Source organism: Pavona decussata, unplaced genomic scaffold (genome assembly GCF_977016875.1).
Source record: "Pavona decussata unplaced genomic scaffold, jaPavDecu1.1 SCAFFOLD_202, whole genome shotgun sequence".
NCBI lineage: Eukaryota > Metazoa > Cnidaria > Anthozoa > Scleractinia > Agariciidae > Pavona > Pavona decussata.
This window is the reverse complement of record NW_028145610.1, coordinates 3,043,683-3,070,028: the sequence shown is the minus strand read 5'-3', so window position 1 is coordinate 3,070,028 and position 26,346 is coordinate 3,043,683. Positions and strand designations below refer to the sequence as shown.

Sequence of the window (26,346 nt, the reverse complement as noted above, 5' to 3'; positions counted from 1 at the left end):
AACCCTAACATCCAATCTAATTATACAACCAGATGTAAACTTTTAAAAACGAACTTGCAACTGAACACTAAGTAATCATGTCTCATAACTTCAAAGTTTTCTTGAAAACTGAACAGGCAGCATTTAAACAGAAAAGCTAAAAGATAACCGGACGTTTTCAAAGGGGAATAGTGCCTAGACCTATCAGCAAAATTTACTGAAAACAAGCAAAGAAATGATATTTATATTTAAAAAAAAACTGACAACGACAGTATTTTCACTTCAAAACGGAGTTCCTCAAGCTTGCATCTCTTGCCAAATGGCTTCAGATTTTACAGAATCTCTCTCGATCATAAGATGTTTCGTACTCAAAACAGATCCATCGCCCTTGAAATTTCCTTGGAAAAATTATTTGAACCTAAACTAAATACCTGATGAAAAATAACAGCGCTGAAAAACTTGAAAACTGCATTATGGCGTTCACATTTTTACTAAGGAATTGTGAATTTTAATTTGTAAGTCACATCTGAATGGCATCGAATTTAATACAAGCTTTGCGCGAAAAGAACTGGCTAAATTCGCAGTCACATAACAGAGCCACAAAGACAACAAGTACTACTCTTTACAGTGAGAAAAAAATAAAGCAGGCCTATATGCCAAACAGAGAGCACATTCGATTGTTATCTGTAACTTGAATCATTGCACTCGACGTAACTGAAAACTGACGAACTGTCAACGTTTAAACTGTGAACAGAGCTATGAATTTCCTCTTGATGATTTTGCTAAGTCACCTTGTTTAACCCTGTTTAGTCTGTTTCTTTTTATTTATTTTTTTGAGTTAATGAACTTGAGGGGTGGAGGGTAGGTGGGGTGGGAGGCATTTGTATCGGCAACCCTCGTTACTTCAAGAACATTAACGCTGTCACAATGGACTTGGAGCGTAAATAGTATGTCGAAAACTGTTTCCTTAAAAATGGGACAATAAGGTCATATGACCTCATAATTACATCATTGATTCCTCAAAGCCGCCATCTATTCTTGGATTCGCCATCTTGAATTTCTCGATTTCGCGGCCAAAACCTTTGAAAACCGTTCAGATTAGCTCAAAAATAATGAAAACTTATAAAGAAATTCTGAAATGGTTTCAGAATGTGAAAGTGACAACAATACCCTTTCCTCATAAAAGGCAACAATCCAAAGTTCGAAATAAACCAACGAACCAAAAAGCGAACAAAAAGTTGAGTGAGAATTGCCAAAAACTCCACAAGTTATCGTTGAAAAATCAGTTACAAGCGTTTCTAGATCAAATGCTTCGTAAAAACGTGGAAAAAACGAAACTGTACAACGGCCATCAAACTTGTCAATGGCCTCTGGCAAACAAATAAATTAACTGAGAAATCATGGTTTTTGAATGTCACTCTCTATAGCTTGCCAACTGAGTGGAAAAGGAAGAGAAAATCCCTAAAGATCCAGTCTCAAACGTCTAAAATATAAAAGCCAAAGACAAGAGACGATAAAGGGGTAAGAGGGTTTATCCCCCTTATAGGCCTTATCTCTATTGTAATCCCTCTGAAGTTATTTTTAGAAGGTGTCGATTTTCCCGCGGCCTTGCCCGCGGATACGAGGTTTTTCGGCATTTCCCGCGAACCGCGAACGTCAAGAAGTCATGTGACCAGTGCCTTGCCGTCAGGTTTGCGGTTTGAGGTTCACGTTTGTACGACAAGACCACGCTCCAGAGGTAAGTGATTTACCGCAAGTTTTTTTGCACCTTAAAACATCACAGAGAGGAAATACTACTTTTTAGAACTATTTCGCTTATTAATTATCGAGTTCTTTTTCATAGAAACGTAATTTTGAAGACGATTTCTTAGCTAAAATAGAAGTGAACGAACGAATGAATTGAAAACAAACATGGTAGCCGGCTTTTTGTTGCTGGAACTGTTTTGCCAGTCGGATTACTTTGTCGTTAAACTACGATAAACAAAGTAAAATAAAAGCAGATTTCTGATGATATGTGAATGCATACTAAAAATAAGAAATCGAGATATTCATCGCTCGAAGACAAGCCTTCAGAACTGCTATCATCCAGCTGCATAACGTCCAGCAGATCTTTGTAGTCTTGTCTGATTTAAAGAGGGTCAGTGATTTAGTGTTCTGCTCTCATTAATCAATAAAATCCAACAAACACATCAAAATTCACATCTCACCTTCGAGCAGCAGCCAGCTTGTTTTTGTACTAATTTATCATAATTCACCAGTGCTATCAACCGTGGATCTTAAGTCCCAAATATGGGCAGACGGCCAACGTGAAACCGCTAACCGCAAACCGCGGTTTGGCGTTTGCGGTAAGATGGCCAAACCTCGATCTTAAGGTCTTCCTCGCGCGTTACGTGGAAGATTGGGCAGGAGGAAAAGTCCAAAAAACATGTTGAGAGTGCTGATGAGTGCGAAATGAGAAGGCGATTTTTTAAAATTTTTACATGGGTCAATCGGCATTCAGGAGAAGGAAATTGTTTCAAGATTTGAATGCTGGATCAAAGCAGAAGAAGGAAAGTTTTGTTTCATTTTCTGGAGATGGCGTAGGACGCGAGAAAAACGTTTCTGAACTCAAGAAATTCATATATCAATCTGCAGCAGTTAGGTATCTACTAAGGGACTCTTTTCATTTTTATGAGGGAGGTTGGGTCGGTGGAATTTACAGGTAAAGAGTGGGCAATTATGCTAAAAAGTTGTTTCAAAGTGAGGGTCACAAAGGTTAAAGGAGCTTTGTGAGTCAATTGCCATAGAAACAATAATGTCATTAGCGGCAGAAGACTCTATTAATTTAATGTGAAGTGTTAGGCAGTTTCCTTTGGTTATTGTGGTCCTCTGAAAAAATGGAGTTCACAGGGGAAGGGAGAGAGCTAAAGAAAAGGAATTAATAAATTCCACCAGCCTCCCACTCCAAAGTAAATGCATTTGTAGTTGTGGCATCAGCAGAAGATGACAAGTGAAACTTTTAGGTCCTCAAAGCAGGGGAAGTGGGAGGGGAGAGAAGGGGTTTTGCAGTGCAGATCAGTCTTGCAACCCTGAACATGCTGAATTTCGTAAAGCATATTCATGTTAGACACGTAGGCAATGTGATAAATAAAGGACATGTGTATAGTGAAATATAATATACTGTAGACAAGAAATACGTGACTCGCAAAACCTCGCGAAGCTGGGGCCCTCTTTACTCGTATTGTAGCATCAAACAAGGAGATTAAAAGGCGCATAAGATATTTTTTTTGATGAGCATGGTGTTTTCGTAGTTCCACGGGCAAGTTTGCGGTTGAAAATCTATTTCTGACGCGACGTAATGTACAATGGGCGTGCAGCTCTGTCGTGTTCAATGAATTTATTTCCCACGGAAAATTTTTTACCGCGGCCACAAAACGTGTAATTTCTTTAATGCACTCTTTCACAAAAAAGATTTCTAAAAGAAAAGGAAAAGATTCTGAAGAGATAGTTCTGTATCCAGTGAATATTGATGAACATTGCAGTTGAAATTTGATCATGCACGCATATTTTTTTCGATGTATGCAAATTTTGCTCCAGTAGACTCCAGACAGTCTGACGTCTTTTACGGACACCTTCAAAGATATAAACATATACACACACATATATATATATATATATATATATATATATATAACAATACTTGTCTACTCAATATCGTTTCATATAGACTTTAATACAGAACTGTTTCGTGGACCAACGAGGAGTTGGTCTACTCATCAGTTAAATTCTATATACACTGTAGCATTACTGGGGTTTATATACATCAGTAATAGGATATTGACAAAAACCGTTACAAGAACCGTTACAAAATAAAAAATTCAAAAGTAGAAAACAATAGGAAGCTATATTTGTAAGTCTATGATTTGTCCTTAGGGATGCGGTTGAACTTGAGGAGAAACTTTCGCTTGTGTCTGCAAGTTGACAGGAGTTCATTGCGTTTGTTGAGCGTTGCCATGTCTGGTTTATATAAAATATAGAATTTCTCGGTGTTACAAAGGTTACATCGTTTGGTAAGATTAGTGTAGGATTTAGCCTTGGCTAGGATTTTCCAGGAGATTGAGAAGTCTTTCTTTTGATCTTTTAGCAGCCACAGATGTTTGCTTAGTTCAGTGTCATTTCTTTTGTTCTCATGTTTGAATGACATTTGGTGGTTTCGCCATCGCGTCTTGAACTCCGTGGCGGTAAGGCCGACGTATGTTTCTAAGCTTTCTGCAGTGCTGACGGTGGCTTGGTACACTACGTCTTTGACTAGGCATTCTCCTTTTAAAGGGCATTTGCTTGGCTCTCTGCAGTTGCAGGATTTGACCCACCATTTAGTAAAAACGTCCAAACTAATATCGGAAAAGAATTCCTAAATTTAATTAAGAAATGCTTCCCTCCCAACCACAAATTAAGAAAGCTTTTCAACAGAAATAACCTTAAGCTGAGCTACAGTTGTTCACCCAACATTAAACAGATCATCGATGGACACAACAAAACTATTCTAAGACAGAACACGCAACCTGAAGAAAGTACCACCAACAAATCCTTCAACTGCAGAGAGCCAAGCAAGAATTTTTAACAATTCTCGCTCGTCGTTGTTGCTAGCTAAAGATAAAAAGGCCTAGATCGTGATGATGACCTCTGATATTCCAATTGCTGATTTCCTTATATTGCAGCCAATAGCGTTGGTGGGGCCAGACCTAAACAACGAAAGACGACCAACACACCCAAACCAGTAAAGAACGATGCTGCAAAACGTAAGAGAGGAACGAGTTCTGCCGACAACTTGCAGTAATGATTTAGTTTCAGATTATGGGATTATAGAACTTAGATTAGTAAATTACAATGTTGCAGTGTGATTTCCTTACCACTGATAGCATTAACTGTTTTTGGCAGTTGAAATGAATACATTCAATCGAAGCATGCTTTGGTATTGATAATTTAAACATTGATTTTATTCTAATATTACCCTCGAATAATTTTTCCAGAATGCATAGATGTTGGCTGTAGAAGCGACAAGGTTTTAAGCGACAGAGGGTCTTCCAAGCATTCCAACTTCCCTTCACCGCTCATCAAAAAACCAAGTCATCTTGTCAGAGGAGCGGTTTCACACGAGGACAAGAGATCCTCTCTTCCAAGCCAAACGGAAACTTCTCCACAAGAACTAGGAGGCTGGACGTTAGTTACTTCGAAAGGTTGCCGATCAGAACACAACACGTTGCATTCAAGTCAAAAAATATTTCAAAAAAATGATCTTTACCATGATTACAAAATAAAAAGTTTTGAGAGTGTTGAAAAGCAAACACCGAATTCCCCTCTTAATTCCAAATTATCAACAAAGGCTTATCCGGGGCTAGGTTTGTCATCTTCAGCGGTTTCCTCCAAGGCTGAAGACACCGGTCGCTTAAAATGTACAAGGTTCGAATCGCAAATAGCCACGAAAAACAAAGAACATTTAAGTGATCGATATACATCTTCATCCTCTAGCCTTGTAAACTCAAGTTTGTCTGGCCATTCTGTCAATCCATGTCCTCAGTGGTCCGCAGGTAACGGGAAAGTGGAATCAGATGAAGATGGTCCTACATCCCAATGGAAGTGTCTTGAGAACATTTCTCCTTTAAAAATGTTTCAAAGTTTGAACGTTGATAGCTCAACAACTAAGGATTCAAAGACACAGTCAGGACCGAATCGAAATATAACCACCAATGTTTCAAATTCGGGATGTAATGAGTTGCCACAGGATACGCACAAAAACTTGCCAAAAGGTGTCGTTCGCCTTTGCAATCATTTTCTACAAGGTCGAGAAGTACATCCAGCATATTGCTGTTTCATTTGTTCAAAGAACTCTAAGTTTCAGTATGGAATTTGGCGAAGGTCTAAAATGAAGTGGCAGGTGATGAGGCCCCGCCCAAGGGATGTACCCTTTGCAGTTCCATTTCAAATCTGCTGGGATTACAGGAATGGTGGCGAATGCCGACCAAGTTGTAAGTTTGCACATGGAGAAGAGGAGTTAGCTCTGTGGACAACACAAAGACAAGCAGGTAGGTATGATCTGGAGGAGTCTTAAAGTGACTTGATTTCTCTGTCGCGCAGTGTAATTATTTATGTAACAACTATCAAAAACACGGAAGATAGACGAATAAAATGTTTGCTGACAGTTAACAGTTTACTTTTCCATCTAGGCTTTCGTATCTTTGCTAATGCCATATAGCAATAGTTATTACTCGTTTTGGAATTGAAATTGCATAGGCATGCCGCGTGCGTTTAGTTACATATTAACATTCAACTTCACCAGAATTTCGTAGATTTTTTCTGGTGTTCCAAAAATGCATTGATGAAAATATCACTCATCACTGATTTTTAAGCACGTCTTATGGACATAAGTATAACTCATCAGTGATTTTTAATTATAAGCACGTCTTATGGACATGAGTATCACTTTAACTAATGAGGATCATGTAACGGTGAATTCAGCGGCAAACTGTCGGGTTTCAACAACGTTGGCAGAAAGTACATTAGTGCAGGTTAAACAGTCAAAACAGTATTTCTTACGTCTCGTATGCTCGCATGTCAAACCTTAGTAGTTTATATGACTAGAACTCACATTAATATACCAATGCCAGAAAAAAGATTTCCTTAGAATCTGCTTGAAAGCCCCTGCCCTACGGTACAGTACCGAACGCCGGCCCTTTAGGTTTCTTTCAAAAGGTAAAGTCTATGTCTATGTCGGTTGGCATACATTATTAAGAAAAATGATTATGTAATTTATTTATTGTTACTCTACAGAGTGTACAGGCTCGTCTGGAAAAATTCCCAATTCTAAATACTTGCAAGCTGACCTTGATGTCGACATCGATCGTAAACCCCAAGAGCGCATTCAAGGATCTTTGAGAATTTTTGATACAAGACAAGCTAGGCCACGATCTCCTCCACTTGGTGTTTACCATGGAAACCTCCAGTTGTGTAAATGGTAAATTCATATGTATAACCATGTTTAAGTTTGAAAACCAGTTTTAAATTATCGCGGAAATAGTCGTGTTATTTGCAAACTTCGTTTTCGCTGCTTTAGGTGGAAGACTGGTCGGGTATGCAGAAATGGGAAATTTTGTACGTTTGCCCACGGTCAAGAAGAACTGAGATCATGGAGGGACCGCACGAAGGAGGATTACTTTGAAAAAAGGACTCCAACGCGAAGTCAAGGAGAATCATTTGGCAAAACAACAGAAAAAGTTGCTGACATTTCCAGGACTGAGGTAGTTTAACCTTTGCACGCCCCCACCTTACTTATATCTACTAGCACTCGAAAGTTTTCTTATTATCGTAGAATGTCGTTAAATATTTAGACAATGACGCGACGGAATTACGTGTCACTGTAGGTATAAAATTAATATGCACACATAAGGCATATGTATAAGATGACCACGTTCCTCACAAAATTATGCGGACATGTTTTTATCCTCATGAGTCGACGCTGCCATGAATATATAATTCCGTTCAAATAGATGATGGATGCCGATAAGTCTGATCACGCATATCATTAAGAATGAAAACGTCTGTAATTTTTGGCCAAAGGTTAGTTATTACATTAAAGGATTCCAAATGCAGCATTTTGTTCTTCGTTGCTTACTAGATGGTTTACAGTCTTCCTGGAGTACAGGTTTCGAGTGATAAACCTTCCACGGTACAAATCTCCCTTTGCGGAGATGGGACACACCACACCTATGACTGGGTATTCACTGCAATATTTGAGGTAAATAAATTAAACAAATGAAATAAACGGCCTATATGGCGCCCGCTTCCAAAAGGTTCCTTAATGCCTTATTGCGTTAATAACAAATATGAGATTGAAGGTTATCTTGTCTCACGTTCCCGGGGCATAAGCGAATAACAAAGTATCGCAAAACTTAAGAATGGAAGACAATGAATTAAAAAAAAAATAAGTGAAAGATGTTTCTTACATGTGTGTCTAGCAGGCGTATCCATAATTCTCGTAGAACAAGAAGCTGTTTTCAGCTTATACTCGGGCCATTTTTGACTGCGTGGTGCGTGAGCTTACAATCTTTTGGCAGTGATAACCTACAGCATAGTTAATTCCCCCAAATCGATAGATACAGAGATATAGTGAGGCAATAAGTAACCATCAGATAGAATTGTATTTCTTGCAGTCAGAATGAAATACAGGGAAAAACGACATTTGTCATGCACAAAAGACACTATAAAAATAGACACATAAACAGATTAAGTTTCTTCGCGTCTGTTCATGTGACCCCGGGTCAAATGACTAAAAATATTAAGACTTTAGCATTCATAGAGAGAAGTATCTCGGAAATTCTTAATGACTACTTTAAATCATCTCTGTCCAAACCTGTAAATATCCGGACTTGAAGAATGATGACGGAAAACGCTTGCAAAAGTTTGCGTTTTAATACAATGCCAGTGATCACCACAACATTTGGTAGAAAGCGTAGAACACTTTTTATTGAATGTGGCCTTCACACGCACACAACGATCATACCGGAAATTGCTGTTAGCGTGATCAATGCTCGGGGTCATACATATATTTATATGACTCTCGGTTCATATTGAAACATAATCAATGTACAAATGGTTTCTATCTGAAAACGTAAGGATTAAAGCCCGGGAATGAAAGCATCCCGGTATGAAGCACAAGGTATTCTACTTAACTAATGTTACCCCCTGTATTTTACTCGTACTACACATAATGCAATTTTATCTGGTGTTTACTTATAAATTGCTTCACTATCGATTAACGCATAAGACTTCGTGTCATGAGTTACGTTGTCGGTCGCGTTCTTTGTAGTCCGGCTGTGAGGTGCCGAGTTATAATTACGTGGGATGCCGTAAGGGGCATACCGTGTCTAAAAATGGGTTCCGGAGAATCGCGACTCCCAAAAAAATTAAAAGAATTTGATAACGCGACCAAACACTTAACTCGTGCCGCCCGAGTACAAAAAGAGAGACCGAGAACTTAAATCGTGGCCCAAAGTCTTATCTCTCGGCCCATTGCGACCAAAAAAATAAAAAGAGAATTTGATAACGCGACCGAAAACTTACCTCATGCCGCCTTACGGCCAGAGTAAAAAAATATTAGATAATACTCATCGTTACAGTGTACTTCCGCCTAGCCTCTGGGAGCCACTAGCTGTACCAAGCTGCCTGTTTAAAGTTAGCCTCCAAGACTAGCTTAAGGTCTGCTTTTAAGTAAGTTTGGAAACTGCCTAGAGCAGGATGAAATTTTTCATGACTGTAAAATTTATTTTTTTTTTTGACTGAACGCATACGTTGTTATCACGTGACGTATCACGTGATGAAAATAAAATTACGGTCGGTGATGAGGTAGCAAAATTTCTTTGCAGTGACAAATAAATTAGCGTTTTTGATGGCTTATGTAAACTCCTACGTTTGGAATGATTGTCCTCGAGTTCTGAAATTGGGGTTGAACCATCAAAGGGTGCTTTTGAGACTGAAAATGCATCCCCCCCAGGATGTGCTTCGTCTTAGAAATCGTTCTAATTAGTAAACCTAACTTGAGACTGAGGTTCAAATGACCCTTTAAGTGCAACTCTGCTATCAAACTCAGGAATTTTCCTTACTCCTTCAATTCATTACTGTTGGATGGTCCCATTTCCTCGGCAATGGTTCACCAATCGACATTTTCTGTGTTTTATAGATAAGTGAAGCTGGCATGCTGAGGCAAATTGACCTTACTCATCGTTATCACAATTGTTATCGACTGACAAGAGTCAAAGGCTTCTTGAAAGACATAGAGATATTCTCAAGGGTGCCGGTTGAGCGCTGGTCGTATAGCCTCCCAAGTTGGATCGATCAAAAAGCAGGTCAAATGAAAGTTGACGTGTCCGTTTCTTTTGAGTCTCCAAAGCAAACCTCTAACCGTACGTTTACCCAGTGTCTCAAGTTTGATTTTGGCAAGAAGCCTTACTTATTACAGGGTTTAAACGTAGACATAGCGAGGACGGAAGTCTTGGAAACGATTTCAGCAACACGAGAAGAACTCGAACTGGATCCCTCAGTGTGGACGGAGGGACCAGTGGAAGTTGTAGCATCATCGCGGGCTACTTCAGTGAGTAATCAAGACGGAGTGTTGCAAAACCGGTACCAGTTACCTGCCAGGATTGAGAACGTAGTTTCCGCGCAAGTGATTGAAGTGAACATAACCGCAGAGAACTACCAGAGAGTCATGCATCAATTGCTGTTTACTGAAGAACTCTTCATGAAAAAGGCGATTTCAAAGTAAGTTTTAGAAATTTCAATATTACGCACATTTAATATTTGATTAGTACACTGTTAAGGCTAAACTAATTCACCTACTTTTCATTCAACTACTACTGACTATAGTCACAGTCAGGCCAGGCCAACTATTGAGGTTTCAGACACTGTCAATAGGTCACGTTCGTTCAAAATTCTGACTTGGTTTCGTAAACAGAACAAAAGTCCATAAATGGCCCTCATTCTCCTCAACTCTCCATTTTTGTGGGAAATCGGAAATGAATAGAATGCGGATAACAATGTGCAGATTTTGGCAGTCGTGGCGACCTCAAAGTAATTTTGCAATTTGCAGATATGATCTTACACATCCAATCCCATAGAAAGTAAAATATTATTTTTTTGTCTAAAGGTTCGTTCTTCGCAATGTTCCAATGCAAGGTCAGGATAGTGTATTTGGAAAGAAACATGAGACGATTTATGCTGCTAACGGGGAGTTATTTGGCGTCATCCAACTTCAAGAGAATGGAATCCCACAACCAGATGATGCTGCTAGTCGACTCCTCATCCGAAATGTGCAAATTGCTTGGCTAAAATTGGCTGATAGTAGTTCTCAAAGAGTGTACGAGGCAGTCGTTGAAAAAGTTGATACCACTACTACGAGCATCGTGTTAAGGTTGTCCTCCCAGATCTGCGTAGACCTGCATTTGACCAAAAGTGGCAAAATTTTAGTTGACCTACAGTTTCAGCTAAATCGGCAGCCTCTATGTGAATGGCATGATGCAATTGACAGGTTGGGTCCTGTTCATCGAAGTCTACTGTTTCCGGAAGCAAATCCCTCGCAAGCGACATATGACGTAAGCGTTACTCTACTAAATTATTCATTCCTGACATCTACCATTATCGTTCCGTGTAAGTCCTATATGGAAAACGAATATAACTATACCATAAATACACCAATATTACTCCTTAAATTTTAAATGCAGGAAAATAATCTAGAAAATATGTCGTTATGGAGGACATACATTTTTGTGCCCTTCTCGTGTGCGTTTGTTTAATTTCTTTTCGACCAATATGAACATCCTCTCGCACAATTTGCACTAATTTTTTCAATTTTTGGCATACTTTTTTTTTCAATTTCGAAAATGAAACTGATCATGACAGCCGAGTCACGGAGTAGAAAGAACATTATGTGTGAAAACCATAATGTGTATTTTATCCAAGTTTTTTTCGTGTTACATTTAAAACCAGTCTGAAGTTACGTTTGAGTTCAGTAGTTGTAATTGCATTTATTTATTTAAGATAAAAAAATTACAGCAGAGCTGATGCGGTCGTGTTATGAATAAAATATAAAAAATACTTAAAGTTTCATTAGTTTTACCGATGTAATTAGCGAAAAATAGTGCGTTGATCATGGACATTGTTATCTTAGACAGAAAAATCTCCATGTTTTATGGTCACGCCTTTTTTCTATCTTCTTGCTTTAAATAGGAACAACCGTTTTTGATTTGCTTGCCTTTGGATGACGATCAACATGAAGTCATCGGACGCATTTTGGCGCCTGAAAGTAATTCTCCTCCACTTCTGGTCTTTGGTCCGTTTGGCACTGGCAAGACATTTACTTTACATAGGGCCATCCGTGAGCTGGTAACAAAGAGTAAAACCCGTATCCTGCTCTGCACGCACACAAACAGTGCAGCGGACTTGCATGTTAAGCTTCTACACGAGTACTTGACAGAAGAGAATGGGCTAAGAGCAGCAAGGCCGCTAAGGATTTACCATACAGAGAGAAGGTTAGTTAAAGTGTTTCGGCCGTATGTCATGATAAAAAAAATGCCTTATTGGTAATATATATTGTTGTCGGGGCTTAATAACATACGTGTAAGGAAGCCGCGAGAAGAAGGAGGCTTTCGATTATTTGACAATAAAACACTTGACTATGTCACTTGAATAAACCGTCGCCGATATTATTAACTATTAAAATATAATCTATAAATGAGGAGAAAGGATGTTTTGCCACCAGCCTGAATGTAATTTACACCCTCGACGTTCGAAGTCGCCTTAATTCGAATGGGTTTAGCCGTATAGAATAGAATAGAAACTTTATTATCGTGTCAATGCCTTATAGCCTGGGAAAATCCCATACTAATACAAAAAAGACAAAGACTGAAACCCGATGATTGTACCATCAACAGTCAAATTCACATCCGTACTAGTACTAAGAGCCCCTTACTTTCTTGAACTATTACAGACTAGATGCTGACTCTTCCGTTTCCAAGAGGTATGCCTTGATCGCAAACAACGCTTATGTGCTACCTAACAGAGATGACGTTATCCGGCATCGGGTGGTAATAACAACTCTGGCCACGTCTAAACACCTGCTACAACTTAATCTAAACCACGGCTTTTTCTCTCACATTTTGGTGGACGAGGCTGCCCAAGCCCTGGAGCCAGAAGCTTTAACACCACTTATTTTAGCCGGCCCAAATACGAAGGTTGTCTTCACAGGAGATCACATGCAGGTGAAAAATAGACTCACTTATAATGGAGAAGTTCCGTATTACACATATGAGGAAAATATTTCTTGAGTTCTTTGTTAGTAATTTTATTAACAGTATAATGATCGTATAGCTCAGCAATTAAGGCTGTTTTCCAAGTTTGTTTATTAATGGATAACCATCATTGACAAGAAGCCGGTGGCAAAGTGGTTAGGCATTAAATGTTCACTCAAACTTTGACAAAGTTCCAAAAAACTGTAGACAAGTGTTTTAGTTCCGTTACAACGAAAACAGATTTCCTAAATAACATGTACATAAGGCGCATTTCTTAACGTCAGATAATTATGTTGGTGTGGTTATGTAGTTAATTTCCTTTTGAGTCGCTCACTCGCCTTCTGGTAGAATTGACAGACGGTGTGTTCTGAAATCGTTCCTTTGATTTTGATGCATTTTTAGATGAAGCCAGAGGTGTATTCACATTTTGCACGAGAATGGGGCTTGCAACGCTCACTTCCTGAGAGGCTGTTCGATTACTACCACGAGACGAAAACTGATGTTGACCGAAATGTAAAGTTTTTGACAAAGAATTACCGTTGCCATCCAGATATTCTTCAATTTCCTTCCGACAACTTTTATGGCAAAGAGCTTATCCCCTGTTCTGAGGAAGCCGCACATCCAAAGCTCGGGCCATTGCTATTCTTTTCTGCTATTGGAGTGGAGGAAGCGCTCGAAAATTCCTACAGGAATGTAACTGAAGCTAATGAGGTTGTTAGGAGAGTAAAGGAGCTATCTGATGATTGGCTAGATGAGTGGGGTGAGAAAGATCTTTCCAAGATTGGCGTCATATCCGCCTACATGACGCAGGTAAAGTTAAAATATTTCGCCAGTGACAGCTAATCCAATCATCCATGAGCACAGTTCTCTTCCAAACATATCGTGACCACTTGCTGTTAACCTGCGATCAGGCGTTCTTTATTTCGGGGGAGCGCGAAAGTGTGGCCAGCGCGAGAGTCGGCGGTCGGAAGAAGGGAAGAATAAAACAACGTTGTTTTTTTTCTTCCCTTCTCCTGACCGCCGAAAACAAGAAAGCCTGATCGCAGGTTATAGCTTTTTATCTAACCACATGCTCTGCTTAAGACACTTAACCTTAGTCTTTGCAAATCCGTAGGAGTAAAGCATGTAAACCAATTCCTAGGCTTTGAATATACTCTGATATTTTAAACTTTGCTTTAGTCTGAACCCAGAGGAGGTTCGACAGCAACAATGCTGAAATTTCGTCTCGTATTTCAAAATGGCGGCAAGTTACGGGAAATCGGTTGGCCTTCTTCGTTTTTGGTTGATTTCTAATATTCCGGAAGGTAGGTGGACTAATTTCTTTTGTTTTTCAAGCGTAAAGATGTTTTTATTGTATGCAAATCATTATTGACTCACTGCGATTGCATGGAGTGCCCAATCACGGATGCGTGGTTTTCTTTTGTTATGTAAAATTACCTTGGTAGAAAAGCATCTTTTTGTACAATAACAGAGTGGCAGTGGCTGTAACTTCAGTTGAAGTTAATTTTACCTCTCTAGTAGCCTTTTATTGTAAAAGTCGCAAAAAGGCTCCATGCTTTATTGTCGAAATCGTCTTCGAATTATGGGACCTTCAAGAAAACTTGAGATGCTTTTAGAAGAGAAGTATGAGAAACGTTCTTGAAGCACATTCTGGTTGCAAAGATTTCCGATGTTGTTGTTCGGTATTTTAGAATCATTTGTCTTATATTTTACTTTTCAGGTCTTATGGAAAATCATTCTTCTAGCGGTAAAAGACATTCTGCGTCTTTAAGCCGATAACACGGGACGTACCATCGATGCCTCATGGAAAACGAGAATGCCACCAAGAACTTGTTCCACGCGGAGCTCGAACGAAGAAATCACTTTTGTTTGGCTCCACTTCATGCTTAAAATCGCCATCTCCGAAATTTAAGACGAATTGATGCTGAATACTGGGTTTGTAGCGTCTTTAAAGATATCATCAACATTGCGCTCATCGATAGTCCGTGGCACCAGCGCAACTCGTCTTTCGTTCATTTTGTCGACGAAACTTACATGAATTTCTCGACAAATCATCTTCACCGTACACGCTAGATAAGCCAAGCTAATCTCGAAATCATCTTTCGCGACACAATGAACGTAAAGAAGCCGATAATTCTTGAAATAAGATGCTTGATCTTGATCTTTCAATGTTCGAAACAAGCCGCCATGATGTTCACTGCTCTTCGACTCATTCAAATGATGACGTCACAAGAAAAACGATAATATATTTCATCAGCGCACGGAATCATGGGTAATATGCAAAGAAGTATGGGATTCCTGTCAAACCTCCTCTGGTCTGAACCTTTAATACTATCTCATTAGATATTCTGTTGCACGGTGTTGTTATAAATGTTTGCAAGTTGTGCTGTATTAGTAAATTTATACAGCCATACTTCACACCAAAACATCTAATATTTTAACATATAACTATATTATTGTGCATCTCAACCTTTTGTTATCAGCTACAAACAAAAACATAGGGAGAGGGTGTGCGTTAGCAAACCAGTTTTCTACTGCACAAATAACTAACTGTATGAATAACGCGGCATCGTTATTCGAACTAAGCAGTGTTTAGTGTAAGTTGGGAAATAAATATTCTGATCAAAGATTGCGATAACTGATATTGATCAAAACCGCAAGTTTTCTTCCAGTAGAAACAAACTAAAATAGCAAACAAACCAAATGTCTTTTTTTTTTTAATTCCAAAACATATTTTCTATTAGTTCATCAGGTTATTACTATCTGACATCAGCTTACCTGGACATTTTGTCCCTTAATTCCTATGATTTTAGGTTCAAACTATTCGAACGTTACTGAGAAGAGCTGGTACGGAACTAGGGAGTGTCACCGTGGAAAGTATTTATAACGTGCAAGGTATGGTATTTCAATTTGAGTTGTCTTTATTTATTTTGTCGTATTATCTAAGAAATGTTAACTGTTTCCTTACTTCTAAAGCAGCGGTTTACCTAAGTGTCTTCTTGAACACTAGTTTAACTAGAAAAACCCTGGACACCAGACAAACCTGTCTTTACTAAGCTGCCTATAGATTTTTGTTTCTTTGTTTTTCTTTTGAAAAGAGCATGGTAAATAAGTCTGGATAATGAGATTTCTCTGGCTATCCGGTGGTTCCTTTCTTCTTGTGTGCAGACGTGTGTTTGTTGTTTATCAAAAGTTATATATAACTTTTTTCCCTACTTCTTCAGGGAAAGAATTTCGAGCCGTATTTATTAGCACCGTGCGTACAGCTCTAACCTGCCAAGACTTCCACCTACGTGGTAAAGCATCCCGCTTTCCGCAACAACCCTACTGGGAATTCTTATCTGACGCCACACTTTTAAATACCGCAATAACCAGAGCAAAGTCCTTGGTAGCTGTTGTGGGAGATCCTGTTTCCTTGTGTACTGTTGGTGAGTGCAGAGGCATCTGGCGAGACTACATCAAAAGATGTAGCGATCGTAAAGCCTTATATGGAACATCTTTTGAGGAACTAAAGGAGAAAATAAGCTTATCTCTTTCAAAAATTTCTTTAAATCCTCAAGCTGCCACTTTTGTTCCAAAATCAACATCAGAAGGTAGCAAACAAGATTGCCAGTCTGTAGACGGATCAAGTGCTCAGCAAGACAGCGAGGAAGGTAATCTTTCATCGTTGGAAGTACCCAAAATCCGAGAACATGGAAGCGCGATATTCCCCATCGCAGAAGGAAACCAAAACAATCCGATGACGAATGACGCACCGGAAAGTAGAGCGTTTAAAGAGGAATTGATGCAGAAAGAATCCTATGATGAAGATGAAGACAAGCAAGAGGAAGACGATAGTTTATTGGAAAAAATTCAGAATTCAACCCCGTCAGATTATGAAGAACAAAATGGAATCCAGGAAACCTTCGCCTTCTTCGATGAATTTCGACGAGATAGTCTTGAAGATGAAACTGTTTTTCCAAAGTACATGGATAAGATAATAAAGGCACTTGTAGAGAAGTGTAAACAGACCAAACAAAGTGAAGAGGCCTTTCCGTCCTTGCAAGCAGCTAAAACCACGAAGAAGAAAACGTTTAAGACAGAGAATCATGCAGCTAATGCCGCTCGGCAAGAGAAGCCAGTTTTTTCCAGTCTGTCCTCTGCGGACTACCAAATTTACCACATCAATGGGCGCAAGATGGCTCGACTGGTGACTGTCGAGTTTCAGCAGAAGCATTCTTCTCGGGTGCAGAGGCTTACTACATCTCTAAGGCAACAGGATTACCTTGATGTAGAGATATTGCAGCGCCATTTGCATAAACAACCAGAGAAATATCTTTCCTGTACGCTTCGTCTCAATTCGGAAAGTTTTCGCTCAGCATATGGAGTGGTATCGGACACCAAGACGCCTGATATCAAAATAAAGGGAAGAGTGCGAAGTGTGTTCGATATGGATCGTGTGGTTATCAAAAAGACAGATGGTAACGTTTCATCCAGGGATGATGTCCTACGCTCTCAGGGACACATTGTTGGTAAGTTTCAACGAGCATTTTTGATAAGGTGTTGGGAACACTTATTTGGCGCACAAGTCGACATTAATTAGCCAAACTTTTACTAGAATGATAAGAAGGGCATTTAAAACTTAAAGTCGAAGTTACTTGAATTTATATCACGTGATCAACAACCATTTGTGAATCACGCGATCGATGATGTTGAATGTCATTAAATATAAACATCGCCTCTTGTGTGCCCAGAAAGTGTTTGTCATGAAAAAAAAAGCGCCAAGTTCATCGATATCTTGTGAACTAGTTATAGACATGTGTCTGTCTAAGAAAAACATCTAAAGAAGTAAGGGCGATTTTATTTGCTGAGCCCAAGTGAATGGTCAAATTTCAAACGACCGTCTTTTACTCTCGTGCGTCTGGTTGTAGATACAGCTTATTGAAGCGAGTAGTGATTGCCTTTCCTTCAATTCCTCTATCCCTGACAGTCTATTTATTTAATCAGTGTATTCAGATACGGAATACAATCGTCATTTATGTCACGAGAAATATATTTGTTCTCCCAGAAATAACAAACAAAATTGGGACTTATTCAGAGTCAAGGGGTGTTAGCTAATTAATCACAGAGAAATTCAGAATTTTTATGTCAAAAACCATGTAACCTTTTTATGTTGAAAGCCATGAAACCTTTTTGGAAGAGGCCCATACCGTTCCTTAGATAGCCGTAGGATTATTGAGACCACACCAAATAAATGATTTAGAACTGTTAGATCACACTCCACATTAATTTATTTTCAGGTGTGCTGAATCACATCATCAGTCCGCATGAGCATCAGTTCGTGTGCAGAGTGGATTACGAAAATCCAGAATTAATGCTCCCTATCAACAAGTCTGTCCCCAGAATAGTGACCCTTACTGCCAAAGATGTCAATGGTATGCCTATCTACAAACAAATGCGTGATGGGGATGATGATAAATTGCGAGTTGAAGTGATGGATATCGCGGAATTCTGCAGTGGAAAGTACTTGTTCCTGGTCCAGTACTTACAATGGAGGCAAGACTGCAGTAGTCCCTTGGGAATCATCATAGGAAAACTGCCACAAAAGGATACCTTGGATGCCAGTATGGAAATTTTGTTTGCTGAGCATGGAATCAGGAAGTCTTTCGTCGAGGAAAGCAAAGAACAAGTTCTGTCACAGTTTCCAACGACTTGGTCAGTACCAGCTGAGGAGTATCAAAGTCGTAAGAAAATTGAGGGTGCGTTCACAATCGATCCGGAAATGTCGAAGGATCTCGATGATGCTCTTACTGTGGAACAGCTTCCGAAGTCTATGTATCGGATAGGGGTTCACATCGCAGACGTCAGTTATTTTGTGAAAGAAGGCACCCCATTGGATAAAGATGCCTTGTTCCGCTCAACGTCATACTACCCTGGTTTCGGCTACGAAAGTGTACCAATGCTTCCTCCTGAGCTCAGTGAAAATCATTGCAGTCTTCTTCCTGGAAAAGATCGTCTGTCCTTATCGGTGTTCCTAGATCTATCAGGGGAAGGAAAACTGCTTGGTCCGCCGGAAATAAAGCGCACCATCGTCAGATCCTGCTGTAGACTGAGCTACGGGGAAGCCCAGAAAGTAATTGATGGCCATCACACTTCTACCGAGCAGATACCAAGTGATACTGCCAAAAAGATTCAAGCCCTGAGTTTACTTGCGCAAAAGAGGAGGGTAATGCGGCTGAGAGATGCTGCATTTGATCATTGGTCTGACAGTGATCATGATCCTGAAAGCTTTAAAGCCCACGAAATGGTGGAGGAAATGATGATTCTCGCCAACGAACAAGTAGCAAACCACCTTTCCATAAACATCCCAGACGCAGCACCTTTGCGAACACAGCTACCACCTAAAGATCATAGACTGAGCGATTGGGTGCGACGGTACGGACAGCTCGTTAACTTTTCTCTTTATCTTCGTGGTTTCTACTCAGAGGAAACCCTCCAGAAAATAACTGCTGATGTTGAATGCTCAAAATTAAGAGAATTTAAAGTACAACAGTCTGTTTGGTCCGACATCTGTGATGCTGGAAGGCTTAAAGACTACACCAAACTGCAATTTTTGATTTGCAACGAGAGGCATCATCCTCAGTTGGCTGTGGCGAATTTACATTTTCAAAGAATTCAGCCCAAATCTCAATACGTCTGCAAGGGAGATCTGTCGCAGGAAAACGTTGTCCACTTCTCTATGGGTATCCCTTTCTACACTCACTTCACGTCACCCATACGCCGCTATGTAGATATCCAAGTACACCGACTCGTTTTGGATTTAATCACAAAAGGTGTTAAGACAAAAGAGTCATCGAAGGACCAAGTGGCCAAAGTATGTCGGCGCTCCACCTTTGCCCAAGCTAACTCCAGAAGATTTGAGAAAGGATGTAATAAGGTCCACACAGCTGCGAAACTCAGGGAACAAAGTCAAGAAACCAAAGCAGTTATTGCCTTAATCGAAAATCGAGCAATTAGTTTGGAGATCTTAAACAAGGAATTCAACCATCTATCAGCAACACAGAGGAAACTTAAACTTAGTAGCCTCAACCCATTTGAATCCGATATCAATGAAGATGCTTCAGAAATAGTATTGACGTGGAAACAAAGACTGTACATAGCACCAAAGAAAGGCTATGTAATGGAACTTAAAGCTGAAGAGAAAGAAGTAAAAAAACTGTTATCCCAAGGAATGGTAGATAAGGGAGAAGTGTTGGACCTGCCATCGGAGAATTGGCAGCAGATTTTGGAAGCCATTCAAACTGCAAACTACAGCAGACTCGAAGAATTGATTACAAAGACCGAAAGAGATCGTCAGATATCTCGACGAACTAATTCCAGCGCCAGCAACGTTGAAAGTTCTAGACCAGGTAAGAAGGACAACATGCGCCATTTCTATGAGAAACGCTTGACTCTGAGGACGTTTGACGTTGTAAACATTCAACTTTCCACACACATGACAGATGGAGTTCTTCATCCCGAAGTTCAGCTTTTCAAGATCAATCCTAGAGTGCATATTTGTATTGAGCACCGGAAATATCCGAGAAAATGTTTTGCAACAACATTGCTGTGTCAAGCATCTCGGGTGACGTATTCTAGCGTGGACAACTACATTCACGCTTGGAAACCAGTTCTTGCAATGGAAGCTGCAACTGGAGCCGTCGATGAGAGCGACGAGTTCACCATACACAACCTAGATGTACAGTGGACAAAGAGTGATTCATCAGGAGACGTTGAAGGCTCGTTTAGTCTACAAAAAGAATACTGCACCGAACGTCAAATTGAGTTCCACGAGGGAGATTTTGTTTGCGTCCGCGTACAAGACCAGAGTATGGAAAGAAATCATTCAGGATCCTTTGTAGCTGATACTGAAAGAGGCAGCTCTAAAGTGAGTAAAGTAGCTTACTCACGCAAATTATTTAACGGACCACCTTTTAAGTTGCATATTTCCGATTAGCTTTTACCTTTCGCCGGCTGTTGCAGGTGAAAATAAGGCTAATGTACTACATTCAAATTTAATTCTCGATGGAATCTTCCCTAAATTCTAAGATAAAGGAGTAGAAGCTTCTTTTAAATTTGCGTGTTTGTTCTTGTATCATTTGTAGCTCAACTTCACTCAACACCTGTCTTCTAACCGATTCCCAAAAATGTCGGCGTTGGAAAGCAACTCCCGTAACAATTCCATTGGAAATTGCTCCAGCTTTTGGGTAGGCCACTGTATCATCACCCAAGTGAAGAAGTCAAAGGAGAAGGAAGTAAAAATGGATCTCCACCAATCATCATCAAACCTTCCCTCGGGTTTAACTGCCCGGGATGGCTATCAAAGTACTTTGACTGTTATTCACAGATCACTGGTACACAGGTAAGCAAGTTTTAATGATGAAACAACTTTACCTTTGCAAGTATTTTGCTATCTCTTAGCACCTAAATTGGAGAGCAATGTCCTTCGCAAGGAGTGGCATGGGTTTCCGTTCTTGTATAGTTGATAAGAACTGTGGCGTTTCCGAAGAAACGTGACCACATCTTCCGCGTTTGAACAGAAATATCATGAGAATGCACTTTCAGGGCACGTAATCGTTTAATCTATTGCATACTGCGAGAAGAGTAGTATGTAATTGTCATTCCGAACTTTCTACCCGTCTTGATATATCTGGGGTATATCTAACATTATGATTGTTCATGCATTATCTGTCAAGACTTAAGCAGGGCAATGAACTTACCTCAAATTCATGTTTATTCACAGACGAATGTTCTCAGCTCTATGCCTTGACCTACCAAATGCATCTCAGTTAGTTCACGCCATCTGTATGGGACATGACCCAGAACAAGGTAAGTAAGTGCTTCAGTGCACTAAAAGCAGTTCTTCTGTCACGTTGTGTAATTCGGACAGCTAGTTGGTGGGAAATCTGCAAATCTTAAACGGCTAGGATGTTCTTCTTAAAATTAGATGTGCGGCTCAAAGTAAATTGAGAGTAGAGAAACGCACTTCGCACTGAACATTTCAGGCAAAGAAACTAGTTAATCTTCGTCTTCAGGGCAAATCGAAGAGTGCATGTCATTGTTTTATGAAGGTTTGGCCGCTCTAACCCACGATCTGCACATCTTGTCCAAGAAGCATGGTTGGACATTCTTAATGTTACCCGGTACCTTCAGAGGTGTCTTCAGAGGTGTCTCGCGTCCAAGCGATGTAGCACGTCCGGTTAAAGTTGTAGATACATGAACCCTTAGATCAAATTAAAGCTTATAGAGCTGGCTATCCAACTAAACCAAGAATTTTGAAAAAAAATGAATTGCCGAATTTTTAGCGCTGTTTTCTCGAATAAGTTTTTTTCACTTGGAGGAACCACTTCAAAGAGCTAAAACTCAAAAGAAATTTGTTCGTTTGCCTTCAAATTTGGACAGTAGCTAGTTTAACATATAAACAACAAAAACTTGACTGCGAATTTTTTCTTTCGAAATATTTTTTCTCCGAGAGCGATTTTTGTACGATTACTCCACAGTTTTTTCATCCTATTTCGAAAATGCTCCATAACTTTTCACTGCTAATGAATATGGCAAAACGCAGACACGTTGTTTTAGCGCTTTGGGTCCGGAAACTGAGGAGCAAATTAAATTAGCAAAAAAAAAATTCACTTTGACTTGTAGCTTTAAAAAGGTGATTCGGACGCTCGCAATTAGAGGTCGTGAAAAATTCGACAATTCATTTTATTTCAAACTTCTTGGTATAGTTTGATAGCCAGCTCTATAAGCTTTAATTTGATATAGGGGTTTAGGGATCTACAGTTTAAACTGGACGCGCTACACCTCTGAAGGTATCGGGTAACCTTAAAATCGAAGATTCGTATATTGAGATTGATGTAATGACTCTAAAACACCATAAGATATTAGATGTCTAATTAATACTTACCGTTTCCTGTGACTCTTTTCCACACTTTTCTTACTAGAACAATCTACACTTCTCATTTTACTTTGTCTCCTTTTGTTCTTTTTATGTTGTAAAAAAATCAATAACAAGTATATCATGTAATAATGTAGGTTAAACACTGACCTGCGACGATTAACGTTGCTGCTATTTGCGGTCAGTATAACGCATACCTTATTTTTCCGTCAATAAATATGTTGTTGTTGCTCGAATTCACATTCTGAAGGCCGTGCACAATTAGCTTAATTGCTGGAGAATTAACGGTTTCACTCCTATGTACAATTTTTCTATTCGGTACCGTAAAAAAGGTCTTCATTTGAAGAACGTTATGGTATTGAAAATTATGCAAAACGCTTGCCATGCATGGCTACATATCCAAGATGGAATAAAATGTCATGAAATAATAACTGCTTCCCCCTGGTGGTGTGCCTTGTCGTGGCGGGGAAGCTTGTGTGACCTCAAGACCCCCAGGGCTATGCCGGCGGGAGCCTTGTGCTCCTGGCAGGTCTAACCATGCCGGATTGGTCTGCGTGGTGAGGGTCCAGACTAAAGCAGCACCAACTGGGGAGCCATAATACCCCTAAGGGAAGGAAAACCCTGACAGAAAACCACCGGCCCTCCAGGTCATGGGGGTTGGGCGGTAGGCCAATCACTTGCCCCCGAAAAAAAACAGAAGATTACCGAAACTGCAATTTCTCAAGTACTAATTAGCAATGGCGAAGCTGTGGCCGTGGACGGAGGCACAACCGGACACACCATGACGTCAATGGGTGAAAGCCTACGGGAAGCCCACAGACCGACAAGGTCATTGGCAACGCCAAAATCAAGAATGCGTGTAGGATGCTGGAACGTACGAACAATGTACACAGTTGGAAAAGCAGCGCAAATAGCACGAGAGATGGAAAGGTACAGACTTGATCTGTTGGGACTAAGTGAGATACGATGGACAGGAGCAGGACGTATTAAAATGGGGAATGGCTATACAATGATTTATGCTGGAGAAGAAAGTGAGCATCAGAGAGGAGTAGCAATAATGATGAGTCAGAACACACAGAAATGCCTAATGGAATGGACAGCAATAAGCAGTCGCATAATAACTGCCCGATTTTACTCCCGCTTCAAAAATACAACTATAATCCAAGTGTACGCTCCGACAAACGAAGCAACAGATGATGAAAAAGACGAATTCTACGAGCAACTTCAAAGAACTTTTGATACATGCAACCGTCATGACATAGTTATTGTTATGGGAGATCTGAATGCAAAGGTTGGTGACGACAACAAGGATGTGGAAGGAATAATGAGAAAACATGGACTGGGTAACATAAACGATAATGGTGAAAGACTATGTGACTTCTGCTCAATGAACGGTCTTGTCATCACAGGAACATGCTTTCCACACCGAACAACTCATAAAGCGACTTGGGTGTCACCTGATGGAAGGACTCAAAATCAGATTGATCACATGATGATCCGTAAAGAATGGAGGAGGTCTGTGGAAGACACACGAGTGTACCGGGGTGCAGATGCAGCAAGCGATCACCTTCTGCTAATCATGAAAATAAAGCTGAAACTACATAGAAACCCAGATAGAGCAAAGACTAATGCAAGACTTGACACAAACAAACTGGAAAACGAAATGTTCAAGTCCAAGTTCAGCGTCGAACTGCGAAACAGATTTGCAGCATTAGAGGTCGAGGAAAACATCAATGAAGATTGCATGCAAATGGAAAAAATTTACATAGAAACTGCTGAGAAAGTACTGGGCCGGGTGAAAAAGAAAAACAAGCAGTGGTTGAGAGAGGAAACCTGGAAAGCAATAGATCAACGACAGATGATCCACGACAAAATACACTGCACGAAATCAGAGAGAGTAAAAAGCAAGCTACGAGTAGAGTACAAATTGAAAGACAGAGAGGTTAAACGCAGAGCAAGGGAGGATAAACGAGCTTGGCTAGAACAGTTAGGAAATGAAGCAGAAAAGTATGCCGAAAATGGGAGAAATAGGGAACTGTACCAAACAGCAAAGAAAATCACAAACAAGAGACGGCGCCAAGTTGCAGCAATTAAGAACAAGAGGGGTGAGACAATAAAAGACAAGAATGCCAGACTTGAAAGATGGGCTGAACATTTTGAGGAGGTGCTAGTCAGGGAGGCCCCAATGAACCCAATTGAAGAGAACGAAGTGGAGGAAGACGAAGTTAGCGAGATGGATACAACAGAGATAAGGGAAGTAGAAGTAAGGGAGGCACTGAAGAAGACAAAGAGTGGAAAAACACCAGGTATAGATGGCATTCCAGCGGAGCTGTACAAAGCAGATAGTGATGTGGCAGTTAAGGAGCTGACAAGACTGTTTGATAAGATATGGCACGAGGAGAAGGTACCTGAACAATGGAAGAAAGGCTTGATAGTAAAAATACCCAAAAAAGGCGACCTGAAAGAGTGCAAGAACTGGCGTGGTGTGACATTGTTACCTGTGGCTAGCAAAGTAATGGGCAGAGTCATCATCCAGAGAATCCAAAACGGGGTAGACAGTGTCCTTAGAAAAGAACAGGCTGGGTTTCGAAAGAACAAGAGCACAGTAGACCAAATATTCATCCTCCGTAACATCATAGAACAGGTGAATGAATGGCAGGCGACACTTTATGCACACTTTGTCGACTTTGAAAAAGCTTTTGACTCAGTACACCGCGAAGGACTGTGGAAAATCATGAAGGCCTATGGGATCCCAGACAAGCTGATAAGAATGGTGAAGATCATGTATGAAGACTTTGAATGTTCAGCACTAGATGAGGGAGAACAAACAAGATGGTTCAAGATCACAACTGGCGTTAAGCAAGGATGTGTCATGTCAGGTTTCTTATTCCTGCTTGCTGTAGACTGGGTAATGCGAAGAACAACAGAAGGACAAAGAAATGGCATCAGATGGAACTTTACAACTACACTTGAAGACCTCGATTTTGCAGACGATATAGTCCTTCTCTCATCAAAACACCAACAAATACAGGACAAGACCAACCGACTAGTAGATAATGCAGGGAGAGTGGGGCTGAAATTGAATGCGCAAAAATGCAAAGTGATGAGAATGAATGCACGAAGAGAAGACAAAGTAATGATTGGAAGAAAGGAAGTTGAAGACGTCGAAGAGTTTGTATATCTGGGCGCGACTGTGACAAAAGAGGGTGGTGGCACGGAAGACATCAAGAAACGTCTAAGCAAGGCACAGGGAGCTTTCTACAACCTCAAGAAGATCTGGAATACAAGGAGCATTGGTCGGAATACAAAAATCAAACTGTTTAAGACTCTGGTACGACCAGTGTTATTGTATGGATGTGAAGCATGGAAATTAACAGCTGCCGAAGAGAAGAAATTGGATAGATTTCAGTTCACATGTCTAAGACGGATATTGAGAGTATGGTGGCCGCAACGCATGAGAAACGACACAATTTCAGAAATAACAGGCGTGAGAAAGATAAGTGACGAAATACGAAGGAGAAGATGGAACTGGATTGGCCATGTGCTTAGAAAGGACAGGAACGATGATTGCATGGTAGCAATGGGGTGGCAACCCGAGGGAAAGAGGAAAGTGGGGCGACCTAAAATCACGTG

At 40.2% G+C, this 26,346-nt stretch overlaps 2 protein-coding genes across 2 annotated transcripts in view; one reads left to right on the top strand and one right to left on the bottom strand.

Moving 5' to 3' along the window:
* Positions 1-26,346, bottom strand: part of LOC146461132 (uncharacterized) — a 303,232-nt gene that overhangs the window by 19,605 nt on the left and 257,281 nt on the right. The gene's annotated exons all lie outside the window — the stretch shown is intronic.
* The window catches only part of LOC146461142 (3'-5' exoribonuclease HELZ2-like), a 37,009-nt gene continuing 13,122 nt past the window's right edge, over positions 2,460-26,346 (top strand). Inside the window, exons 1-16 of the mRNA XM_085087291.1 lie at positions 2,460-2,658; positions 4,677-4,757; positions 4,989-6,041; positions 6,787-6,970; positions 7,070-7,253; positions 7,631-7,750; positions 9,692-10,272; positions 10,658-11,102; positions 11,737-12,038; positions 12,497-12,767; positions 13,200-13,607; positions 15,611-15,692; positions 16,022-17,308; positions 18,077-20,703; positions 20,921-21,177; positions 21,559-21,644. Coding sequence (XP_084943417.1) covers positions 2,460-2,658; positions 4,677-4,757; positions 4,989-6,041; positions 6,787-6,970; positions 7,070-7,253; positions 7,631-7,750; positions 9,692-10,272; positions 10,658-11,102; positions 11,737-12,038; positions 12,497-12,767; positions 13,200-13,607; positions 15,611-15,692; positions 16,022-17,308; positions 18,077-20,703; positions 20,921-21,177; positions 21,559-21,644 — 8,167 coding nt within the window. The remainder of the gene's footprint in view (positions 2,659-4,676; positions 4,758-4,988; positions 6,042-6,786; positions 6,971-7,069; positions 7,254-7,630; positions 7,751-9,691; positions 10,273-10,657; positions 11,103-11,736; positions 12,039-12,496; positions 12,768-13,199; positions 13,608-15,610; positions 15,693-16,021; positions 17,309-18,076; positions 20,704-20,920; positions 21,178-21,558; positions 21,645-26,346) is intronic.